The 25,307-nt window shown below is 39.7% G+C and overlaps 3 protein-coding genes across 4 annotated transcripts in view; all 3 read right to left on the bottom strand.

The window, feature by feature from the left end:
• Positions 1–11,087, bottom strand: part of snrkb (SNF related kinase b) — a 29,500-nt gene extending 18,413 nt beyond the window's left edge. Inside the window, exons 1-6 of the mRNA XM_058644739.1 lie at positions 10,050–11,087; positions 9,849–9,949; positions 9,070–9,235; positions 8,465–8,533; positions 8,240–8,311; positions 7,156–7,225 (exon numbers count right to left, since the gene is read on the bottom strand). The gene's annotated coding sequence lies outside the window, so the exon portion shown is untranslated. The remainder of the gene's footprint in view (positions 1–7,155; positions 7,226–8,239; positions 8,312–8,464; positions 8,534–9,069; positions 9,236–9,848; positions 9,950–10,049) is intronic.
• On the bottom strand, positions 2,338–5,354 carry LOC131469604 (piggyBac transposable element-derived protein 4-like). Its single transcript, XM_058644737.1, has 2 exons — positions 4,957–5,354; positions 2,338–4,514 (listed from the first exon to the last, which is right to left on the bottom strand). The coding sequence occupies exons 1-2, from the start codon at positions 5,352–5,354 to the stop codon at positions 2,453–2,455; spliced, it is 2,460 nt and encodes an 819-aa protein (XP_058500720.1). The 3' UTR covers positions 2,338–2,452.
• Positions 11,088–11,485: 398 nt separating the features above from the next.
• LOC131469603 (probable E3 ubiquitin-protein ligase HERC3) lies at positions 11,486–23,783 on the bottom strand. Of its 2 annotated transcripts, none has more exons than XM_058644735.1 (23): positions 23,489–23,783; positions 23,227–23,347; positions 22,576–22,652; positions 21,239–21,460; positions 20,368–20,459; positions 19,952–20,082; positions 19,729–19,856; positions 19,416–19,492; positions 19,225–19,343; positions 18,765–18,824; positions 18,381–18,486; positions 18,025–18,220; positions 17,687–17,835; positions 17,184–17,300; positions 16,562–16,660; positions 16,255–16,422; positions 16,028–16,168; positions 14,877–15,043; positions 14,721–14,787; positions 14,550–14,620; positions 13,775–13,958; positions 13,550–13,652; positions 11,486–12,609 (listed from the first exon to the last, which is right to left on the bottom strand). In XM_058644735.1, the coding sequence occupies exons 1-23, from the start codon at positions 23,709–23,711 to the stop codon at positions 12,398–12,400; spliced, it is 3,030 nt and encodes a 1,009-aa protein (XP_058500718.1). In that variant the 5' UTR covers positions 23,712–23,783; the 3' UTR covers positions 11,486–12,397. The 2 variants fall into 2 exon arrangements, with proteins under 2 accessions (XP_058500718.1, XP_058500719.1); XM_058644736.1 differs by having other exon boundaries at positions 19,225–19,331.
• Between the last annotated feature and the right edge of the window lie 1,524 nt (positions 23,784–25,307).

Genomic DNA, 25,307 nt, shown 5'->3' with positions numbered 1-25,307 from the left:
TTGATGACAACATCGTCAGCTCGCTGAAGTTCCGCCAGAAGCATCTTGGCAGAGTGAGACCTTTGGTACAGGTCACTGAACAGAGCGTCACAGGTCTTGTTGAGAGCTTTGCTGGCAGAGATGTCTTTAAGCTTGATCTGTTGCAGTGCCTTCTCTGACACAGTCTGGACAATCCTTTTGAAGTCTGCTTGACACAAAGATGCCTGGGCCTTCTTCATGGTACACATGAGAAGCTCCGTCACCACCATGATGAGCAGTTTGTAGTTTTCAACATGGCTTTCCAACATTGCTGCTGACTCTGCAAGTGTTGAGATATCGGGGTCATCTGCATCTTCTTGATCATCTCCAGAAGGAGACCATGTTAAGTCCATGCCGTCGTCACAGTATATGGAGTTGTCCACGTCTTGGTCATTAGCTGTATTGATCAGGGTGGCATCAGTCTCGGTCAGGATTGTCATCACTGCTTCATCTGAAGTGAAATAAGAGATGTCACAGAGACTCTTCCTTATGGACACTGCATGTGGTAGTAACAAATTGGCGGCATGTATTGGAGCGGTGCTGCTCTTGTCACGTTTCTGGGGCGAACACTTGCACTGGTCAAGGGGCATGCATTCTATTATTTCCGCAGCTAAACTGACGAGCGTGTCCATTGTTTTGAAATCGATGCACTTACACTTGGAAATCTTTTTGATATGCACTTGTGTTGAACACATTTCCAAGGCAATGCGGCTGTTCACTTTGGCCACTGCGTCTGTGGCAACCATCCTGGTGAACTGGCGCAAACTCTTACAGTCCACGTGAGAAGCGTTTAAAGCGCGGGCGAAACAAGACGGAAGGACGTCTGCCATGTTAGACAGGATGTGGCCCTCATCCACCCCAAAGAAACACCGGGTACTTTCCACAGATGTCCAACTGTACAACAGCTGTTTTTTTCGCCCCCAGTCTGACAGGATGGGCTTGATGTGATCCATGATATGTAATTCAACGGTATGAATAAAGTGTCGCGATAATTCAACCAAGGGCCTGAAAAACTCTTTATCCCTTGACTCTCTCTTGTCTCGGTAATTGTGAATCAAAGAGGTTACGTATGTGAACATCATGAGGTTGGACACAGTGACTGGAGGAGGATAGACAAATGCGATCAGCCCAAGATGGGACGACTTTGTGGTGGTTGAGTCTGCGCTCATTTTCCAGCTTTGTTGGTTTGATGTTAGTTGTTGTTTTTGGCAAAAAGCAGCTGCGATGTTGCTTTACTGGTTACCTCTTCTCTTTCATTGGCCTATTTCTCCATAGGCTAATCGAGTACTGAGTAGGTGGAGTGTTTTTTTTAGGTAGTTAGTATTAAAAATGTTGCATTGCTGCATTCCCCTGCAGTTATTTAACCTGCAACTTATTCTCGTTCCCTGACTCTTCTGTGCTACACGTAGCTTAACCGACTCCTTTAGTTGTTGCCTTGTTCTTTAGAGTTTTTCAACACAGAGCAAACTTCTCCAGCACAGCTTGCTTTCACATTTAGTTGTAAAGGCACACGGCTCATGAATACACTACATCAAAGACTTATGAGGCTTTTAAGTTGCCATGACAGAAATCTAAGCAGTTGAGTGGAGAACACTAAGCTGCTGAGAACTCTAAACTGTGTACTTTTAACTGTTGTTATTATTATCATTATTTTTGAATGATATTGTGTTGGAAATTCAGAGGAAGAATCTTGAAGGATTCCATAAGCAGGCAGTAATCCAACATTATGGATGCAATCCGACAACGCCAACAAACCTCACCAACCCTGACATTAGATATGAAATTTTCATACCATTACATCCCTGGTCAGTGGTGACAGACTTGTGGCTGACCAGTGGATACAAGATGAATGTGCCATGTCAGTTTGAGCTTTTGATTGAGGTAAATTATGAATAAACTTTGGTTTCTTTATTCATTGTAGCTGTTTTATCAAGTCAAGTAAAGGTGAACCATAGAGATTATAGAGCAGTAAAAGCAGTAGTTGATTGTGCAAATTTCTTCAACTGAATTTACTAGAAATGCTGCATTTCTAAAGTAATTTATTAATTACCAAGTTTTATGGGCCCCCATTTATCAAACTTGCATAGAAACCGGTGCAGATTTAGGTGTAAATATCACTGTATGCCAAGTCGCACATGTCTTTTATGAAGTGTGCGTGTACCCCTAATCAGCTTGTGATAAATGTGCAACCTCATGTACAAAACTACTTATTTCATTTGTATTTCACTACTGCTGTTCAATGCATCCAAATACAAAAGTTTATGGATTTTTTTTTCTTCACACCTATATACATATCCTATTTCAAAAAGAAACTGAATATTGAAAAATCAAATAGATTTATTTTTTTTATCAAAATACAAACCAAGTATTTCTATAACTGAAAAAACACAGCTATTTACACTACTCAAACACATGATACACATTGTCCATTTATTTACAAACGATTTTTCTTTCCATCATGCCACAACTGGAAGCAGTTCTTCTTTGAAGAGAGGCAGAGAGGAACATTACATTTCCTACAATACACTGCTGTCTTCACCCTGGATATCCCATCATTTTGACACTTCTTGCAGTGCTTCCTGGCCCTTCCCTCCCCATTGTCATAGAATAAGGGCATGCAAGTGGTTCGGGGCCGTGGTGGCGTCTCTACTGATGCTCCAGCAAACTCCATCATGTTCTTCACCAAATGCTCCCTGAAGATCTTCTGAGTGAGGGGCTTTTTCAGGGTGGAGTCCTTCCTGAACTTAAACAGCTCCGTGTGTAAGAGGAAACTGTTGACAACGGAAATGTCCATAAAGTGAAAAAAAAAACTCTTGTACCACTTCATTGTCTTCCGGTGGACAGAGTAAAATCCAATCAGTGAATCAGACAAATCCACACCACCCATGTGCTTATTGTAGTCCAAGATGCAGTCCGGAACAGGTATGGATTTGAATTTCCACGCGCCAGCCTCCTTCACTCTTCTCTTCACGGTCTGCCCACTGTAGGACCGATGCACTGTGGAGCACATCGAAACCTCTCTCGTGTCCATCCACTTCACGAAGAGGAGCTTGCCATTCCTCATCCAACGAATGTCCCCCCTTTCTGCCTTTTTGGGCAGATCGTTGGTCTCGGTCTGTGGGAAGCCACTGTGATGTTTCTTGATAGTCCCACAACAGCCAATGTTCTTTTTGGACAAATCTGTGAAGAGAGAGGGGCTTGTGTAAAAGTGGTCAGTGTACAATGTGTAGCCACTACCGAGGAGAGGAAAAACCATAAAGTTCATCACAGCTGTGTAACTCAGACTGTGGACTATGGAGGACTCAGTTTTGTCTGTGTACACGTTAAAATTCCATGTGTAGCCTATAGATGAATCAGCCAGCACAAAAAGTTTGTATCCCCATTTTGTGGGCTTGTTCTTGACATACTGCTTCATGCTGATGCGGGCTTTGCTGGCAACCATCCGCTCATCAATGGACAGATTCTGATAGGGCTGGAAATTGGCTTTGCAGGCACTCACAATCTCGTCGTACAGGGGCTTTATTTTGAAAAGTCTGTCGTAGTTGGCAGTGTTCCTTTTCTTTTCATTTTCTACATCTTCCTTTGGGTCACTCAGATGAAGTGACCACAAAATGGCTTCAAAGCGGTCCCGGGACATCTTTTCCTTGGGGAAGGAGAAGTTGTATGGCCATTGCTGCCTCCAGTAATCTGCCCTGTGGTGGACTGACACAAGGCCAGTGTAAACAATGATGGCTAAAAATGTGTAAAAGTCCTTCACCGTGAGCTCTTCCCACTTGAACTTCAACCCAGCTTCCTTTCTTTTGGCAGCGTTGGCATTTGTGTTTTCAATTATTGTTTTGACCACAGAAGCCGAGAAGAAAAGCTGGAAGAGGCTGAGTGGAGACCATGCTGTGCTGGTGTCAAATGTGGGGCCAGGTTTCTGGGCCGGCGTGAATCTGAGAGGATTGGGTTTGATGTCCTCCTCCTCTCTGTCTTGCCACTTGTCCCCGTCCCCATCCCCATTCTCTGCAAATGTCAACCTCCTTTTTCTAGACGATTTCCTAGATGGAGTAAAACTTCCCGGAGAGCGTGCTCTCTTCCGCTGAGAGGTGGGGGTAGTTGGTGATGGGCTTGATTGAGGTGATTGTGAGGGTTGTACATCTCCCGGGGTGGAGCAGCGTGCTTTCTCCTGCTGAGAGGTGGGAGTAGGTGCTGATGGTCCTGGTTGAGGTGACTGTGGGGGTTTTACATCTACCGGGGTGGAGCAGCGTGCTGGTTGCTCTGTTTGAGTTGACTGTGAGGGTTGTACATCTACCGGGTTGGAGCAGTGTGCTTTCTTCCGCTGAGAGGTGGAGGAAGACGCTGATGGCTCTGTTTGAGTTGACTGTGACGTTTGTAAATCTACTGGCATCGAGCAGCGACGACGTGCTTTTGTTTTCCGCTTCGTTGTAGGTGGTCTTCGAAAACTGGTTAGGGGCAACTCACAATCCTCATCCTCGTCTTCGTCGTCGTCATCACTGCAAACCCAAATGTGGAAGAAAAACAAATACATTCATTCAGTGGTTGTCAACACAAAAGCAAAAACAGTTCGTACAAATAAACACACTGTATATATATATATATATATATGTGTGTGTGTGTGTGTGTAGGCACCTGAGGATGAAGTTTTTAGTCCCTCTATGAAAATGTAATTGTTTGATGTATTTCATATACTTTCATACTTCCATTCTATATATTCAAGTTTCATTCTATATTCAGACTTTCATTTAATATATTCTTAATTTCCTGAATGGCTATACATGTATATATACACATATACACATGCAGAATGTGTGCCCTGTCTTCAGACTAATAACTAAGCCAGAATCGTGCCCTGACAAAGATGCTACCTCTACATAGATTGAATTGTTGACACCAATGCAATCTCTACATACAGAACATTTAGAAGACATCCCATACCTTGACGATGGCGGGGGAACGTAATCTAAATCACGACTATCTTCCGTGTCGTCAGGATACAAAAGATCTTCATCCTCTGACGACGAGTCAGAGACACTAATATTGCTCTCGGTATCGTCTCCCAGCACTACCTCGATCGTGTAACACGTCTGTCCTTCTTCTTCTGACATGTTTGTTTTTCCACATGTGCCAAAGCACCGACAACGAACCGCGCGCGACACGAAAACAAACTTGTCCTGTGTGTGTGCTCTGCGCGCTCCAAATGTATCTGGAACCGAGGGGCATTGTGGGAGTAACTCTACTGCGCATGCTCCATGGGTCGCGCAACCCGGAAATAAGTCCTCGAAGTCAGTCAGCAGTGTCATGATATGTGGAAGACACACAAAACTACTAAACATTCACTGAATTGAAGAAAAGAACCACATTTACAGCCCTTTCCCACTATGGTCCCAGCTCGTCTCGACTCGCCACACCACGGCACGGTAGGTTGGCTTTCCACTACAAAAATAGTACCTGCTCAACGTGGGCGGAGTCATCACTGCACGGCTGCGTGACTTGTAAAGCAGTTGTTTTCAGTTTAACTGAATCATTTAGAATCAGTTAATTAAAAGTATTTGTTCAGTACTTCGTCCATGACCGGAGCACAGACTGAAATACAGCAGCAGGTTTAGACTCACACCAGAATATTTTGTTAAATATTGAGATTTTAGACATTTCCCTGGTTATTGTTGATTAATCCACGTTTTTAGGATTAAGTCTTTTTAACCGATCTACAGTTTGGTATTGTTCGGCTTGATTCTTGTGTCTAGTACAGGGGCCTCAAACTCAAAATGGGGTCAGTGAACTTCTTGTCTGGTCAACAATTCAGAAAAATGAATGGTTTAGTGATTAGAAATTCAAATGATAGCTTGGTAATCCATCATGATGTTGTAATTACAAATACTTAGGATGACATCGCACAGCATTTCAAAGTAAAAGTGTTTGTTTTGTTATATAGTTCACACAAAAAATGTACGACACAAAATTAACCTGTAAATAACAAAAGCAGCCAGAATCAAGGCAATCAGAGATGGCAGACCTCACCCCATTCACACAACAAGCCTCTGTCACGGCAGGGTCAATTATAAAAAAGTTATTCTAAATTCTAACAAATTCTAATAAGCCTCTGTTGCTCATGTTGCAAGCAAGTGCGGAAGCATGCACACAGACAGACAGACAGAGCCACCAAAAACAATAATAAAACAAAATTAATACACAAAATCAAAATATACATGTAGACAATTGTAATTAAAGCAGTTGACAGGCTTATATATAATTAAATGTTGAATTTAATCATTTCAAAGTAACATCGACTGGCAGGCCGCAAGTTTGAGACTCCTGGTCTAGTACTATGCTAGTGGAAACACAATTTAACCGTGCCGAGGCGAGCTGGTGGAAACAGTTGAACATTCAGGCTGGAGACAATGAACCAAACCACACACACACACATTATGTTCAACCTTTGTGGAAGAGTATTCACTAAGTGACATACTATATGATTCCTGGTTTTAGTCTAGTTTTATATCTTGAATATGTGGAAGGAACTGTGCATGTAAGGGACAAAAACACCTGCTAAGGATTCTCCTTGTGGCTGGAAAGAAAGCTATTACAACACACAGGCTTAACATTCAAAGTTTACTATCAGAACAAGAACATTTAATAGAATAAATGACAAAAAATAGAACATTAAATATAACGTGAAACCAAAACAGAACCTTTCCAGGTACTCCAACGAGAACAAGACCTTCACTGAAACCTAAGTACAACAAAAACCAAACTGGAGACAAACAAGCCACAGGTAAAAGTATTAGTATTAGTGAAAATTGAAGGCTGTTACATTCAATACATACATTCTATCCTTCAACAAAATCAAACTCTTCCTTTAGTATTTCAGTTCGAATGCAGTTTGATATTGTTGAGCTTAGTTCTGGCAAATGAATTCACAGTCAAAAGTTAAGATTTATTCTTTGTGAACAGAAAAAGTCAATTTAGTCAACTACTGCTTTTACCGCTATAATTTCTCTAATGTTCAGCCTTTATTCAACATGATAAAGCAGCCTTTTATTGACAAAAAACACCATTTATTTTATTTTGTTTTAAAAACTGTAAAAATGACATTCATTATGTAATAATGAAATAATAGACCAATAGATCACTTACGCATGTGTGTCTTTCCATTTCTTTATCTTCTGCTCCTGCTACGGCCAGGTGTCTCGCTGCTTGTTGAAGCCTACAACAATCAATTTCGAAATCAACACAATATTTAAAACTTCTCAACATTGTACCAGATCAATGGAATGCAACTCGAGTTCCCCCTTTTTTTATTACAGTTTCTTGGAGAGATTTTGGCTTGTATTTCTTTAGCTGTACAACTTTACCACTGTTTATGCTTTATTGGCCATTTGAGAGCTGATGGAATTGACAAGAACTACTTCAAGTAAACTAGATCCAGATTCAAGCAAGAGTCAGAGGAAGCTGGTTGGCAACTGATCTGTATATTCGGTCGAATGGTACGCAATTGCGCTTCGATGGTCCTCGCAACAATAGCACCTGAAAAGTTATACTTGCAAGCCGGTGGAAACACACCATTGCTTTCTTGATACCCATGGTTTCAGCTACCTGGGAGTCTCTGTGGGTGTGAGGGATTGGATTTGAACAACGAGCAATTCTTTGCTGGTTGTTTTCTTTAGGGAGGGTAACTCAGTCAATGAGATTGTGCGGGGGAGATTTTGAATGGGACAATGGATGTACTGTATAATATCAGTAGTGCCTGTCTGGAGGAGGTTTGTGTGAATCAGAAGGTGTGAAGGCAGTGGGTGGGGCAGGTAAAGAGGTAGTGGTAGCTTTGGAAATGTTAATCTGAAGGGCTAGCATGTAAATGTGTCTGTAGAAAGGGCTTTTGATGTGTATATTTGTGGGCACTCAATGCTCCAGACACTGGAAACCACCAAAAATCCAACAATTGGACACATCTAATTACATTCCAAAAACTACTTGTTCTGCTGGTACTGCTGTTCTGATTGCTCCTCGGCAGCATGGGAAGAAAGAAAGAGGTCACACAATGAGCTGTGTTTCTTTAACAGTCAATCAAGCCTCAATCAATCATAAAGTTAGGAATTAATGATTGGAAAAGCAGATTCTGCGCTGACACAGTCACGGAACTAAAATAAACAGCTAAACCTGTTGTGATTCTACTCACAATTGTCGACTGTGTGACATGCAAACCAGTTTGTGCGGGCATTACCTGGGTCTGACAAGAATATTGGAGGCCTATGTTCATCCAAATCCGCTGTGGCCTCTGTGCTGCTCCCAGTATCTGTCACACAAATACAACACACCTTAACATTGACAATAACACAACGCAGACTGGAGATTCATTAAAGTGACAGCCCTAATTCCTATTAACAATAAAAATGAAGATTATATATATTATGTGTGTGATATGCAAACCTAGGTACTTTGCATTTACCTGGATCTGTTGTACAATTTGCCTTGGTCTGAACTGAGGCCCCCTTGGCCTCTGTGCTGCTCCCAGTGTCTGTCACACAAACACAGCACTTCCTTAAAATTGACAATAACACCATTTTATCAGACTAGAGATTTGTTATCGACCTATTATCTTTATTACTACATTGAAGAACAAACATGTGAAATTATATGTTTGCGCTTCCTCATGATGGTTCCTATAGAAAAGTAATTAAAGTGAGAACAGGAGGGGCCTGAGGATTGAGCCTTGTGGCACCCCACAGGAGAGAGGAGCTGTGGAGGACACAAAATCATCCAAATGAACAGAAAATCTGTTTTTATGCCTGAGCCTTCACTGAAAGAGTGAGGGAGAAAATTGGACCAAAACTGCAACAAGTAGTACCTCAAATTCTGATAAAACCAATAAAAACTAAGCATTTACAAAATAAATTGATTAAACAAATCAATAAAAACAAGCAAACCCGCTCTTAAAACTAAATAAAACGGACTCATTTAAAAAAAAGTCCAAACTAAATAAAAATTATTACACAAGCATGCAGCATGCTTAATGAAAAATAACATCAACAGCCAAAGTTAGTGTGTTTTTACCTGTTCACTTTCCTGCGTCATTGTCCCAGGAGCAAGGGCAGACTCTTTTAACCTTTCTTCTAATTTTTCTATCTTAATTTTAATTCCTAAGTGTTTTATGTTGACTTCTTGAGGGGACCTTTTGTCTCTGCTCTCGCACTCTGTCTTTTCCAACTCCTTCCCCAATCTGCAAAAAAGCGTTTTTAAGTTAAACACAAAGTTATGTTACAGACAACTCTTACAGACAACTCTCATGGCTAAGCTCTTAGTTGTAATCAACAACCAAACCAGGTGCCTGAGGGAATGTGCCATGTGTAGTTTGGAGGAAGGAGAGGTTTGTAGAAATGTTGGGTTTATGTTTGATTTTCTGTAACTTTACACAATAATAATAATACTACTACTAATCACCTGTCCTGTACTGGACATGAAGTACCTAAAAGGGATACTTACCAGAAAACGACTTTGGTAGAAGTCCCGTTTTATAATATTACTTAAGCAAAAGTCTTAAAGTATATGACATTGATTATACTGATATAAAATGTTCTTCAGTTTTAGAAGTACAAGTATTAAAAAAGTGAGGAGGGTCCTTGAGCAAGACACTTAACCCCACGTTGCAGCGTGTGAATGGGTATGAAAGATGTGTGAATGGGTGAAAACTATAGTGTAAAGCAGCTCATCAAGAAAAGACAAGCTCTATATAAATACAGACCATAATAGCAACTCTTCTTCTTCTGATTGTATTTGATAGCAATGAGTAGTCACTCATACAACATCACTACATTGTCTCAGATGATACTCACTGTTTGACTTCAGAGGCCAGTCCCTTTAATTCATTTTGAATTGCCTTGATCTGGCTCTCCAATGCTGACACCTTTTCACGTTTTTCTTTCAGTCTCTGCAACTATAGTAAAAAGAGAACATGTTAGGTTTACAAATGTTTTATAATGTTTTACAAAAGTTCTTATTCTCCACCCATGCTGTAACAACATGGCTGTTTGTACCTGTTTTTTGTTTTGGTCCATCAGCTGCTGAAGCTTCAGGTGTTTAGGGAGCTCCTCTATCCATGATAGACTTGGACTCATGTTTGTTCTGTATCTGACAGGGTGGTAAAACAACATCAGTGAGTGTGTCCTGTTTTAAACCATTTATTTATTTTTCACTCCGTCTCTGTGTCTTTTATCTGTTGGTGTATGAAATGTACTTGATAAACAAAACTTCCTTGCCTCGGCGTCACCTCTTTCACCACTCTGTCCTGGCGACTCTGCTGGGCGCTCTTTCCCTTTGAGTCCATGTGCTGAGCCGTGCGGCAGAACGTCTCCTGGACGTCTAACAGCGTGTGTTTTTTTAATGGAGGCGATTCATAATGAGGCCGGAGGTGTTTCTCACAGTATGACACCAAACAAAGCAAACACGTTTTAAAGGCTTTAATTTTCCTCCTTGTGCAGACATCACAGGTCACATCCCCCGGTCCAGCGTAGCAGTTATCCGCAGGAGCGGGTTGTAGTCCGGTCCTCTTCAGCTTCTCCACCAAAGCTGCAAACATGATGTTTTTCACCAGATTGGGCCTCGGTATAAAGGTCCGTCTACACTGAGGGCAGCTGCAGCTACTGTTGTCTTCTTGTACATCCCAGTTGGTTTTAATACACTTCATACAGAAGCTGTGTCCACAGGGAATAGTCACAGGATTTGTGAGTGAATCGAGACAGATCGGACAGCAGATCAGTTCCTGCTCCAGATGACCTCCGCTCTGCTCCATATCTCAGCTCTGAAGTGTTCTTCTTTGCCTTACTGCCGCCCAAATCAACTTTCCTCTTTTTCCTTTGCCAACTTCTGCTCCTAATAGTTTCTTTACACCACAGTTTAAAGCTCAAAGTTCTTCAAAGGTTCAAAGTTCTTCAAAGGACTTCAAATTTCTAACGTTCTTCATAGCAGTTCAAAGCTCTTGAACACACTGCATAGTTCTTCATAGGAATTCTTTGTCATTCCCAAAGTTCTTCAATCCAGTTCAAAGTTCTTCGACACACGATCTGGGGTAAATAGTGCAATGCGTCTATTACAATTCATGGTGTTTATTAGTTTTATTTAACTTTTATTCAGTGTGTGTAGTCAATGGTATATGTTCATTGTTGCTATTTTAATCAGCTTATTACAATCATGTCTGGTTTATTGCTTTAGAGATGACCAAATGCCATAGTCACTTTGTTTGGCCACTAGAGGGCAGTATAAGCCAGATAAATGGTGTTGTAAGCAGCCTGAATCTGATTTCATTCCTTGTTTAGACTAAAAAGTTGCTTTTCAGGATTTACACCCATTTCATTTGTACTCATTGTTGATAGCTCTCGTTTCAGGTACCACCACACATATTAGTATCGTATAGTATCGTATAGAAGGACAACAAAAATGCCACTTTCTCTTCATAACACTTTAATTTTTTTAATCCAAGGGAAATTCCCCTGTTCCAATAACAAAGCCCACAGTGTCACCACTGTTGTATTTAACAGTGATGTGGTTAATGCACATTTTATTTTACAGTGATTTTTGTTGTTGTTGTAGAAAATGGAATGTTAATGAAAATATAATGATTCAATTTTAATATAATGTCAATAAGTGTACAATATATATACATATCAAGTAAAGTGCTAATTGTTCTGACAGTATACCTGTATTGTATTTCTTCTAATACACATATTAATGCAGCTCTTCAATTCACTTTTAATTGGTTCAGTGAAGCTTTTTTGACAGCCAATGCTTGGACTTAAATTACGATAACAATTATTAAGTTGTGATTTATATACATTTTTATAAGAGCTCTTGCAACAATTTGAGAAGATTTGCCAAGAAAACATGATCATATTATTTCCTGAGAAGTTCCATTGGGAAAAAAATAAATAATATAAATGAGCATGAGATTTTCTTTTAAAGGTTCACACAAAATTTATAACAGTATTTTTCTTTTTTACATTCACATCCACTGCGTATACACATATGTACACAAGACATTTTAATGCATGTTTGCCAACACAGAAGTCCTCTTATCAATGGCTGTCACCTTGTTAAACCGTGGGTCACACGGTGGTGTGGTAGCTAGCACTGTTGCATTGCAGCAAAAATACCTGGGATCTTGTGGGTTTCCTCCCACAGTCCTGTAAATTGACTGCACGTGTGAGAGTGAATGGTTGTTTGCCTCTGTATGTTGGTCCTGTGATGGATTGGTGACCTTTTTCGCCCCATGTCAGCTGGGACTGGCATCGACGTGGAGGATAGAGCGGTAGATAATGGATGGGTGTTAAGTCGTCTTTGCAATGCAGATACTGGGAATAGGTGTGGGCACAGTCTTCCACAATCACTTTTAGTTTTTACGTTTATTGCTCAGGGCCTCTGTCAGCTTGGTTTGCATAACCTCCCTTGTTGAGTAGAAGGGAAGCTCCAGGGCAGAGAAACATGTGTGTGACTTAGGGTAGTACTGGTCGTCAGGGAGGTTCCACTCTTCTTTTACCCGAATTTTCATCTGGATATTTGCCATCCCATGAATAGGAACCCTATCAAAACCTGTCACGAACCCTTGTTAAAGGAAAAAGTGATAATCAGTCAGCTTCTCCATTTTCATTTTATCATCATCCTTGGCATAAATGCTTGCACTGCTCTACTAAGTTCAGACTGTTCAGACAGGGAGCTCTTACTGCTAATGACAACCTCATTTTTATTGATTTTAAGCATCCCCCATCTACTTTACAGTTTGATTTTAAATGACAATGTATTCTGTGCAATAAAACATATGTTTTTTAATGTCATATAAACATGTCAGTCTGAGCTAGTCTTAGTTGTACTAACATACCTGGATAATGTGATTTATAGTCTGATTACTCCTTTATGAATACAGTTAGTCGGACTGGAGTAGGACTTGGCGTTCAATTTTTTCCTCCACATGTATACTTGAACTTGGCAAGTTGTCCGATTGTCATTCTGGCCTCTCTGACCTTATCTCCAAAACATCTAAAAGGCTGTTCATCTGATTGACTCATTCCTGATCCTATCCATCTTTGTCACTCCCAAAGAGAACCTCAACATCTTCATCTCTGCTACCTCCAGCTCTGCTCCTGTCTTTTCCTCAGTGCCACTGTCTCGAGACCATACAGCATCGCTGGTCTCACCACTGTCTTGTATATCTTTCCTTTCATTCTGGCTGATACTCTTTTATCACACCCATTCCAACCAGCTTGAACATGTTTATTCACCTCTTTTCCACAATCTCTACTGCTCTGGTCTGTTGACCCTAAATACTTAAAATCCTCCTGACATAAATATCCCTTTATTCTGTGCATAAATAGCTAAAAAAAATAGTTTACAGTCTAACATACATTAAATCTTACTACATTGATTTCAATTTATAATTATAAGAAGCAATGTCCAAATAAAGACGGATTACATTAGTGATATAAATTTAACTGAAATGTCTAAATTCTAGTGTGTTTCATGTGTTAAAATAAGGAATAACACTTACATAGGAAGCTTTTCTTCTGATCCTCAGTCAGCTCTTCAAAAACATCCCAAAACATCTGTATGGTTGGGTGATCAACATGGTACTCGCCCTCATATATTGTGTCCTATTTGCAGCACAAAAAAAGAGATAAGAAATCACATCTGTTACCAATTTTTTAGACTATTGACCATGCAATAAACTATTTGTGAAATTTGAGAAAATTAGGGGCTCTTGTTTTGAATGCACCTGTTTCAGTCTTTCCCAGGCGTGGAAGTCTCTGCCCACCAGCATTTCCTGTAGCTCCTTTGGCTGGAACAGCTTCACCATGTCCTGGCAACACACCTTGAAGAAGCCTTGCTTGAACTCCGTAAACACACTTTTCACTGAGGTGTTGAAGGCGTGGTTGACATAGGCGTCCACAAACTCCTTCCTGTTTGGCAAACTTGGTGTTAATCTGACATATAGCTGCACACAAGTGTCACTTTCGGCTGTCTCGCGTTATTTCACACGAAACAAGTCCAATTCAAATCTCCCTTGACTATCTTTTCACTGTACAACATGTGGTGTACCTCAAGGATCAATTCTGGGTCCTATGTTTTTCTTTTTACATGCTTCCAAGTTATAAATAACAATTGAAACCAAAGTATATTTTTTATTGCTTAAAGTATGACCAACCTGAAGATGTATCTGAGGATATTAAGTGTCCCAAGCTTTTTTTTTCATTTTAACAAAACCTCATTAGAAAGGTTAAAAACGATGCCAACAACTGAGCACATTTTTCTTGCTCGGCTTCTTTTCTTTTCATATCAGATCTAAATCTGAGGGTTTTTTTAAGTTTCTCACCTCAACAACTAAGTTACAAAAATAACCTGCCAGTCTTAAAGGTAGTAAGGTAGTGAAATCTACAACACATTTACACGTGAGGAGGGCACTAAACAAGTTTGACGACCCAGTTTGTCAAATAATGACATATCTGCACTGTATTGTGTGAAAAAGACTAAATGCTTTCACAGCCCCTTACTTCGTTTGACTTGTCACTGGTTTTTCAGGATTTTCCGGGTCAAGGTCAACATCTGTCCCATCCCAGTTGATCTGTGATGAAAGACAGTATAATTGCTATGTAGTTGCTCGGCTGAATAAGAGAGCAAGAGGATAAATGGACCATGTTATTGATCATCTGTAATACACTTACTAAAAAATCCATTTCTAGGCTTTTAATGTCCCGATCCGTGTACTCTTCCAGGATGGACAGCAGACACCTTGAAACAGAACAGAAGCAATGGTGTTGTTCAAGCGTTGTCAAGGTTACACAATGTAGTACAGTAAATCTTCATGGGATTCCACTCACTTTCCAACACGGGGACAGAATTCCATCATGTCCTCAATTGAGGGCTTCACACCAAGCAGCTTCTTGAACAAAGCCATCGGGAAGGGCAGGTAAATGATGCACTTGTTGTACAAAGCCAATCCACAAAGAACTCCAAATAGGAAGTACCTGTGATGGTCTTGTGTTGGCTGGTGAGACAATTAAAACCCACTGAATACAGTAAGCCTTTAATTTACAATGAAAATGCAAGTGAACTGACTTTTTCAGGTAGGGAGTTTAAATCTAATGAGGCCTTTCCATTATACAGTTCTACTATACAGTACAACTTGGCTTTTTTTTGCTTTTCCATTAGCAAAAGGTTCCAAGCGAGCTGAGCCTATACTAAAATGTGATGTCAAAAGACTGCCAGCTACGAATTTGTTAGGGAGTGTCGTCGCTGGAAGTCATGGGTGCAACGTCCGACCCTAGAAACAAATCCGCCATTTTTTAAAACTGGAAAGAACGTTACAGCGAGCACACAAGACCGCTGCCCGCAAAATATACACGTGGTCTGTCGAGTTGCAGACGCCATCACCTTGATGTCCTCCATTGTTTGGGTTTGCGTGTAAAACGACGTCACAGTGCATGACCCCGCCCACGTTGAAGTAATGGAACACGACGTGGAAAGAGTACTGAAATATTCTACTCAAGTAAAAGTATCACTATTTTGATAACATCTGTTGATATCAGTCAACATGGGTCAAAGGTCACAAATGCTTTAACTTTCTCACTCACCCAATTCACCATTCCTCATCGTCCACCTGTCCTCATCATTCACTGCCAAAGTTTCCGGTGTTTTCATTTTATTTATTCAGGCCAACAATTTTTACTCAGTACCGGATGTGATTTAAAATGTAGTGAAGTACAGTACTAAAATCATACTTAAGTAAAAGTGAAATGACACATTTTAAAAATTACTTTACACAAAAAACCTACTCAATTACAGTAATGCGAGTAAATCTAATTCATTACTTTCCACGTCTGGAAATGCCTGATACCATACCGTGTTGAACTGCATCATGGAAAAGCACCACAAACAAAAATGAATATTGTTTGCATTTTTTTTTTAAAAAATTACTACCTACAGCTAAAGTCATATTCAAACTATTGAACAATATTTTTTCAAGTCTTACCCTGGAGGGGAACCATGCCAGTGTTTTGGCGTCATTGAAAATGAACATCTCCGACTCAGCTGATACCATCTCATGAAAGATGTCATAAAAGAAGTCTTTCATGTGGACGTTGTCATATGCAAAGTTTTCATCAAACTGGACCTAAAAGAGAAAAGAAATGGGTTTTTAACTCATCCCAGAGAAGCTGAACATCATTCTTCCAGCCAAGTTATTGCAATCTTATTTACTGCAAGCATTCTTCTGTAGTCACTGTGAGGAACAGCAGCCAGTTCTTCAAAAGTGTCCTCTAAAAGTGCGTCTCGCCTCAGGTCCAGGTTAAAGAACAGGTCAGGAGGCAAATTTTCAGGTCCACATTGTGTAAACTTATTCCACCAGAAGTGCCCCATTGTCATCATCTGCAATGAGAATGAACAGATTTATTCCCCCACAATATCTGCTTTCACGACTGATGCATTATATAATTATTATTATTATTGTTGTTATTATAATATACACTGATAAAAGAGAATTAGACATGTCTTGATATAAGCTTACCTTGGTGGTATTAGTATACATGTCAAAAACCAGTTTCTTTGACTGCAGATCCATCATGAATGGAAAGCTACAAAGGATAAGTGGCTTGGCATTTGAATTCTGTATGGAAAAAAGCATACATGTCATTCGTCATACTCAAAATTAATAATCAAACGACTATTTGATTATTAAAGGGCCACTTCACCCAAACATATACATGATATATATAAAATAAATATAATATATTAAACAATGATAATGATTTTAAGGTTATTCTTCATTTGACCAAATGGGAAAAAAAAAATAGGTGAAACTGCCCTTTAATCCATTACTTAATTAATCGTCAAGTAGTTTGTAAAGTTGTAAAATTGTTTTTTTTCTTCCAATAATTTAAACAAGCTTTCTGATTTTTCAGCTTCTTATATGTGAATTATTTTCTGGTTTCTTTGCTTCAATTGACAACGAAATGATTTGATCTGAAAATGTTTGGTTTGTGGACAAAAGAAAACCTTATGATAACTTTATCTGGACCAAACGATTACTTGATTCATCGAGAAAATAATCAACAGGTTAACCGATTATGAAAAATAATCGTTAGTTGCAGATCTACTAAAAAAACCCCACAATATTAATTTTTTTGTACCTTGTGCATCGACTGTGTAATCCAATGTCCCAGATCCTCTCGAAGAAAATTGACATCGACCACCAGGCAAAAGTCGCTTGACGGTATCCTGTGGGATTCTGCCGTCCTGCTGTTGGCCTGTTCAGCAAAGTGAAAAAGCTTTAGTATAAAGAGTGTGACATCCATGGAAAATAGAATTAACTAGGAATTGGCGCATTTTTTGTTCTTCATGGTCTATAACATCTTACCAACAAGTTTCGGGAAATTCGGTGGAACCCAATTTGCTTCCGTTTTCGCCTTAGGGGCCGCTATAAGGCCCTTGAGCGACACACAGGTCCGGGAACTATGCCAATATCATATGTTCGACAGAGTTTTTATGCACGTTAACCCCCTCAAAAATGACCGCAAAGCCATGGATATAATAATAATCTGAAGGATAACAATAGGTTGCTTGCACAAATTCGTGCCAGGAGCCGTTTCTGCCCCTGCCATTCATGGCTCGGGCCCTAACAATGCATACTTACATTGTACATACACTGGAGGACGAGCAGCAGATTTTGGACTCCAGAGTTGCGGGGAACTGGCTTAGACGACAGGATGACGGAGAGAGCTTTTTTCCAAACCATAACATATTTGGACATGGTGGAGGCCGACAGTGAGTTCCACCAGTTTCCTGAGGAGGAAGACGCAGAGGTTTGGAAACAATCCCAGTGAGAATTTAATAATTAAAGACAAGCGTCCCATTTGAAATTGAGTCAGCACCACCATGTTTTTAAGACCAAGGACCAATGCAAATATTACAAAAAAAATCCAATAACAATATAATATCATGCTTAAGTCACATGTGGAGAGGTCACAGTACCTATGACCTGAAGGCTTTCGGCAGGTAAGCCGAGCACAGCGGCAGCAACTGCCTCGGTGAGCTTCGTGCTCTGTCGCCCTTTGTGTTTCTGGATCCTAAACAGAAGCTCGCTGAGAAGCAGGAAGATCCTCAAACCTTCCACTCCCACTGGCGGCTCATGAGAGGAAAGAAGCAAGTGCAGGACTGCGGCTTCTACCTGTTCAATCAAAAACAAGTGTATGTGCAGAGCAGCTGGAGTTAGAGGAAGGGATGTTAAGATTGACTGTTCCAATACTTCTAAAGGTGTAATTAGATGGAGCCATTTTCGCAGTAACACCTTCATCCAGACTGGATATACTTTATAATCAGATACGCACCTCTGCCAAAACATTCTCCTTCTTCACCAGTTTCTTGAAAGTGTGTCTTGCGAGTGACAAGTTCAAGCCGTGATACTTTGTTGAGGTCTGGAAATGTTTGTCTTTGCTGTGAAGGCAACCACAACAGCAACAAAGAAAAAGGTCATGGTCAAGGTCATACAAAGATGATGCAAAAACATCTCAGATACTGCTAACGACGCCTTTAAAGACGAATAAAGGTCGCTTAGAGTGCACTCATTCAAAGTACACCAGAATACGATACTATCACAATATTTAAGTCACAATACGATATTATCACATCTGTCTCTTCTCAGCTGATGAGAGGAACTACAGATGTACAGAGAGAAAGAACTGTTGACAATCACGCAGTGTCGTGGTGTTTACCTTTTCTCAAGGAAGCTTTGATTGGCACACGCTGCAGAGGAAAACGCCCTGTGGATTTCCCTGTGAAGATTTCATCATTTTAAGAAAACAGTGTTCAATGCTTTACATTAACATTGAAGCATTTAGTAGACACACACAAAAGAGGGATGCACTACATAGATGATAGTCTTGGAAAGAACTCCACTAGATAGGAACAGTGGACTGATAGAGGGTGAGAGTGTAGAAGGAGATAGACGTGCAAAGGAAAGGTATGAAACCTGTGAGGGCTTATATGAAAACCTCTCCCATGAAGACATAAATCAAAGACCTGTTGCAATCAGACAAAAAAAGTAAAAAGTAAAACATTTAAAAGAATAAGTAGAAATGAGAAGTGGACTTATATATAACAAAAACTTGAGGGTAAAAGATTCATTTTTTTGCTGAAACACTGAAAACACTTGAACATTTCCAAAGTACTTACTGGTTGACCTTTTTCCACGACTTTGGATCACATGTGGACGTCCATTTGTCAATCACGTCTTCGAGACAAAACAGTGAGACATTTCCGATGGCGTCAGTGTTTGACTCCTGCAAAGGGAACTTGACTTGAGTTCACGGCCACGTTCATCGTCCATCCATCATGACGTGCAATAATTATATACATGCTTGTACCTCATCAGACGTGCATGTCGCAAAGGAGCAGTTTCCTCCGGCGTAGATGTTTCTAATGTTGGGACTGTCACAGCTGCCTGAAATTATAATTATTTAACACAAATTAATAATTAGTAGGATATCTACTGGTGTCGGTGACCTAACGATACCAACAAGGAGGCAACAACACATTTGTCCTGTCATTATTTCCAAAACCTAACGCTCAAAAACGAAATAAATAGCCCACAACATGACTCAGAATCTGAATTTCACTCACATCAGTTTTAACTGTATCCCTGTGATTTACTTATATTTATACCCGAAATGTTAATACCTTGTGGCAGTTGAACAGGCAGCGGCACCGACGGGTGACCCTCCGTGTCTCCTTGTCCCAGTTGCCCTTTCTTTCCACACCCAAAGGAGTAGACCTTGTCAGAGTCTGTCAACACTAACGTGTGATGCCTGGAAAAATATAACGCACAACAGGTTCCAGATCTCTTTCAAGTGATATTCAGGCCATTTTCTAGGTCATTTAAAAAAAAAAAGGGATACTGTACATTCCACATGCAATCTTGGTGACCTTTGCCCCCAAGAGCTCTGCAACCAGACGAGGACGGAGTTCGTCGCGGAGCGAGTTGTGCCCGAGCTGCCCATACTGACCCGAGCCAAATGTAAACACGGCACCGTCCTGAGGAAGCAACGTGACAACGACAGTTAAACGCCTGTGTATGTGTGTGCCAGTGTAAAGTTAGTAATGTATAATTACATTTTTTTTTTAAATAGAAACTTTTTAAGCTCATAATCCCTAGGGTTTAAATCAAGTCATTACTTCTTTGCTTGGCTGGTGTTTATCACTTAGCGAGTAAATCAAAAACTAAGGATGAATCTGCTCAGCAATTTCATTTTTTTTTTGTTTTTTTTCCACACAGTATATAGACACTTTATATATATTATATATATATTTTTAAAAAACCTTTGTCAAAGTGGCAGTGTGATCCTTCCCACAGCAGATCTGAACACTTTTCTTCATGTTCAGACATTTCACAGCAGTTGGCTTGTGTCTGTCTACAGAAAAGGAAAAAAAAACAAACACATGGGTATAATATAAGTTATAGTTAAAATTCATGTCTCTTAAATGCATTGTTATTGCTGGCAAAATTCTGCAAATTATGTAAAAACAGACAACTGCAGTTTTACTTTGGCATGTACTGTAGATCCAATAGATCTTGTCAATCATGGATTTAACTTTGATTTCCTTTTCATGTGTGAGTGCATATATAGAAGTGTTTTTCGGTATTATTTAGGTTTTTAAATATAGACACTGATTATAGTGTGTAGAGCTGCAATGATTATTTGATTATAATTGATTATCAATCAATTATCTTCTTTCTGTGACAGGCTCTTATTGGCCAATTTTTTTTTTTACCTTTTTTGATGCCAATTTATGAACTTTGAGATGTAATAAAAACAGATTTCCACAAGTTTTAGACAAGACTGACTAGGTTGTGTTCACAACATCTATGACTACTACAAAACTGTAAATCAGACATTTTTACTGTAAAGTTTTTGAGAAATTTCTGGCCAAGACTTACTAGGTTGTGTTCAGGACATCTATGACTACTAGTATACTGTAAATCAGACATTTTTACTGTACAATTGGATATTTCAAGCTAAAATTCCCAAATTCCTGGGACTTTTTTCCTGCAGTCGAACATTGAACAACGTTTTGCTCTCTTATTTATTTCTATTTATTCATTTTTGGTATTAGGTCATACAGAGGAAGTTGAATACTAAGAAAGTACTGAGGTTGGATACAGACAGACACATGTACAGATGTACAGCACCTGCAGTGTCTCCCAGTCCGAGCTGTCCGCGGTCGTTTCTGCCCCAGCCAAACACGCCTCCAGAGACAGAGAGGGCAAAGCTCTGCTCTCCTCCTGCAGCGACGCGAACCAGCGGCATCGCAGACAGAGACTTGAGCTGCTGGGGTGAGTTTGCACCGGGCCTCCTCTTCCCCAGACCCAGCTGACCCCTGGAGTCCTGACCCCACGTGTACACCTGACCATCTGTGGGGGAAATCAACTCTATGATAGTGTCTCTCTCAAATAGCATGACAGGTTTTGACATCATTGCTTCTGTAGGTCGGAGGTCTCAAAGGACACATGTTGTCCTATAATCGACACCATGTGGTCTGCCAATTAATATCAAGTTATAACGGCGTTATGGCTGTACGCTTTTATTTTGAAATTCAGTGAAAAATCTATCGTCCCAAATATTTTTATTGCGATATCATGATGGAATATCGTGGTAATAATAATTTTAAGCTCATAGTGCCCACTCCCTGTGTAATAGTTGCCAGGGTTCCCACACCTTGGTTGACATCATAGTCAAGGACTTTTCAAAGAATTTCCAGGACCGGTTCCCTCAAATTCAAGGACTGAATGTGCTGACACAGCTTAGCATCAAGTAGGTAGATATTTGCCCACGTCTATTTAGGGCAATCTTCCAAAACTTTCAAGGTCCTTGAATTTTTTTTAAATTCACAAACTTTCAAGGATTTCAAGGACCCGTGGGAACCCTGAGTTGCTTTTTGTTTACTCTACAGCCCAGACTAGACACTCTGTGGCTCTGCAGTAGGTAGAAGCAAATCTGTCTCACCAGATTTAGATTTTTAAAAGACTTGAAAATGAGGGTTGGTTGAGCTATTTTCCTCTGAATTCAACCCTTGAAAATGTTCAAAATCTCATTAGTAGTACACTTCTTTGCTTCCTGTTTTTTTTTCCATTTTCCTTGTGTCTAGTCAGTTTCCTGTTTTATTTTGCAGTAATTCCTCGTGTGTGTGCCTTGTTTAGTTTTACTTTCCGTCTTGTTTTCCCTCCTCTGTGATTGTTGACGTGATTCACCTGTGTAATGAGCTCCACCTGTATTTAATTATCCCTGCCTCCCTGGTGTATTGAGTCTCTGTGCTACATTCTGCTCACTAGCATTATCATCATCTCCAGGTATTTCTCTGTTTGATAAGGAGCCTCGAGGCCCAATCACTCAACACTTCTTGAGGATCTTGAGGTCAGTACGATTTTAATTTCTACTTTCTAACATACATATTGGGAGTAAATAAATGTAAAGAGGTCCATGTTTAAAGCAGGTTCAAATGTTCTGTATGTAGCACACAGCTAGCTACCTTTGGTCAGGACAAGTGAATGCCCACTTCCACAGGCAACCTGAGAAACGGGAATGTTGTTCAGAACTTCTGGCTTCCTGAGAGGCAAGGAAACAGGAAAAAATGCTGTTAGAATTTGCAAAAAGTCTGGGAGAAGCAGCAAATATTCTCATCATCATGAAACTGATGATGAGAATATTTTGACAATCTAAATAAAATTATTATCATTATTATTATTATTGTTGTTATCATTATTATTATAAAACACTTTTTAACAGTTACTGTTTAAAAAAAGGTCTGAAGGAACCATTGGGCCCCCGGAAATCTTCACTTTATGTAATCTAAAAGTTTGGACACCTCTGGTATAGTGGAAAAGTGCCAAAAGTGGGCGGGACTTGACACATACCTACACAGGAAGTCAGCAAAATAAAAGTATAAAAACAGATACGTGTTGTCAGATTATGGAGAGGGTTGGGTCACAATTACACAATTGGGTGGAACTACAAGTGGTGGCACTTGAAGGTGAAGAAATCACTTAGTAGTTACGCCCCTGTCTGACAGACCTCTCTCCATCAAACAGGGTCAAACTTTAACATGTCACTCTTTATAACAAGCAGAATATTATTACCTGTCATATAACTGTTAATAACGGTAATAATAGAGTAGTAGTACCTGGGGGTGAAGGGGGACACAGTTGTGTCCACACAGTAAACAGAGCCTCCCTTTGACAACAGCGCGACCACATCATCACAACAACTCACAGCCTCGATCTGCTCTTTACACTGGACACACTCTGGAAGAACAACAACACAGATAAACAGCTCTTTACACTCGACATACTCTGGAAGAACAACAACAACACAGACAAACATCACACACACGTTTTATTAAGTTATCAAGTTATTCAGGGAGGAAAAGAAGAAGTGACGCTTACTCTGTTTCCCTCGGACTCTTTTTCCATCTTTACCCTCGTTGGTGCGGATGATGAAGGCGTTCCCGTTGGTTTTGACAAACGCGAGAACACCGCGGCCCGCGGACAAATCACTGACGTGATAACCGAGGTTTAAGGAGTGAACTTCAGCCTCTGCTGCTGTGTGGACGACGTGGGAGTCCTGGAGCCGAAACCCGGTCCCACTGTGTTCTCCCCACGAGAACATGCTGCCTCTGTCCGAGTGTCTGTGTGTGTCCGTGACGACGCTCTGCGTGCACCGGCTTTATATCATCAGCTGTTCTCCAGAAACGAAACTTAAACTAGACACAGTCACAACATGACGTCACGGACGCAGAGAAAACAACAAACATTGAATGAAGTAAGAAAATCAGCACATTTTCACAAAACAGTCAATATTTCAGACAAACGGCACAATTTCACCACGATTATTAGTATAACACTATTTGGACACGTGTCATTTTGCCAAAAAACGGCACATTTTCACAACAAAAGTCTGCATAAGATACTATAAACATTCATAACCTTTTCAAAAAAACTTTATACAACAGTCAATATTTCAGGGAAACAGCACAATTTCACAAAATAATCTAAAAAACACATTATTCTTTATTAAAAACGCTTAATTTCAACAATGTAATGTAATGTGTAATGTTTACACCAAAACACATTAGTCAAATATTATGACCCTCTAGGCCACCGTAAGTACGAATGGAAACCGAGAGTTAACGTGACATGTGAACAACGTGATGAAACGAAACTGCGCCGTCACTGTTTCTGTTCTGTGTGAGTCAGAGAAATGAAAGTGAAAGTAAAACTGTACGATCCATGAATCCGTCTCTCTGACTGTTATATAAATAATAAATATAAGCAAAACTCATCTAAAAACATTAACAGCAGGTTATTTTCCCCCTCCATCCTGCGCTGAATGAAAAAGTAAAGTTGTACTCAAGTATACACAGAGGTAGTTTCAATAAAGCAGTAATTTATTCACTTCATTATAGTTTATGTATATATATGTATATATACACTGTATGTATGTATGTGTGTGTATATATATATATATATATATGTGTTAAATTTAAAAGAGCCATTGGACGTTTTCAATAAAGCTTACATTACATGTCATTTAGCAGACGCTTTTATCCAAAGCGACTTACAATAAGTGCATTTAAACATTTGGGTACAAATAAGATCTAGAAGTAAGTAAGAGCTTACTTACATAGATTATTATCATGAAGGGAAAAAAAAAGGAATTATTATTACACATTAAAACCTGATGATCTGATAACATGTACACAGTTAGTGATCATAACACAGATACACCACAAGATGGAGGCAGAGACTTGTATTTTGTTGACATTGCATTGAGGCCTCATGGCACAGAGACATGATGTAAAAAAATTAAATAAATGTATTTATTATTATTAATGTATATGTATGTATTATTTTTAAATATTTTTATTAATGTACTCTCTCGCTCTCTCTCTATATATATATTTATGTATTTATTTATTTATTTAGATATATATTTAAAACAATTTCATGTTTCAGACGTTAAGATATGGAAGCAATTTAATTAAGATGAAGATAATTTAAACACATTTCCTTCCCTCTTTCTAATTACGTGTGTCTGTGTCTGTGTGTATATATATATCATATTTCTGGCAGTAACTGGCAGTGACTCACTGGAACTTGAAGGGATGTTAAATATTCATAACTTTGCCTGAAGACAGAACACCTTTTAGGTTTATTTCCTCTGACTGCAGTATTGAAATGTATCAGGATTTTAGGATTTTGTGTA

Source organism: Solea solea, chromosome 12 (assembly GCF_958295425.1).
Source record: "Solea solea chromosome 12, fSolSol10.1, whole genome shotgun sequence".
NCBI classification, from domain to species: domain Eukaryota; kingdom Metazoa; phylum Chordata; class Actinopteri; order Pleuronectiformes; family Soleidae; genus Solea; species Solea solea.
This window is presented reverse-complemented; position numbering and strand designations above follow the sequence as displayed.

Coding starts and splice junctions, on each gene's coding strand:
- LOC131469604 (XM_058644737.1), bottom strand. CDS start 5,354: ATGTTTAGTAGTTTTGTGTGTCTTCCACATATCATGACACTGCTGACT. Junction 4,515..4,956: donor GTTCCCCCGCCATCGTCAAG/GTATGGGATGTC, acceptor TTGGGTTTGCAG/TGATGACGACGACGAAGACG.
- LOC131469603 (XM_058644735.1), bottom strand. CDS start 23,711: ATGTTCTCGTGGGGAGAACACAGTGGGACCGGGTTTCGGCTCCAGGAC. Junction 19,344..19,415: donor CGACATGCACGTCTGATGAG/GTACAAGCATGT, acceptor ACTCAAGTCAAG/TTCCCTTTGCAGGAGTCAAA. Junction 18,487..18,764: donor CAAAGCTTCCTTGAGAAAAG/GTAAACACCACG, acceptor TTGCCTTCACAG/CAAAGACAAACATTTCCAGA.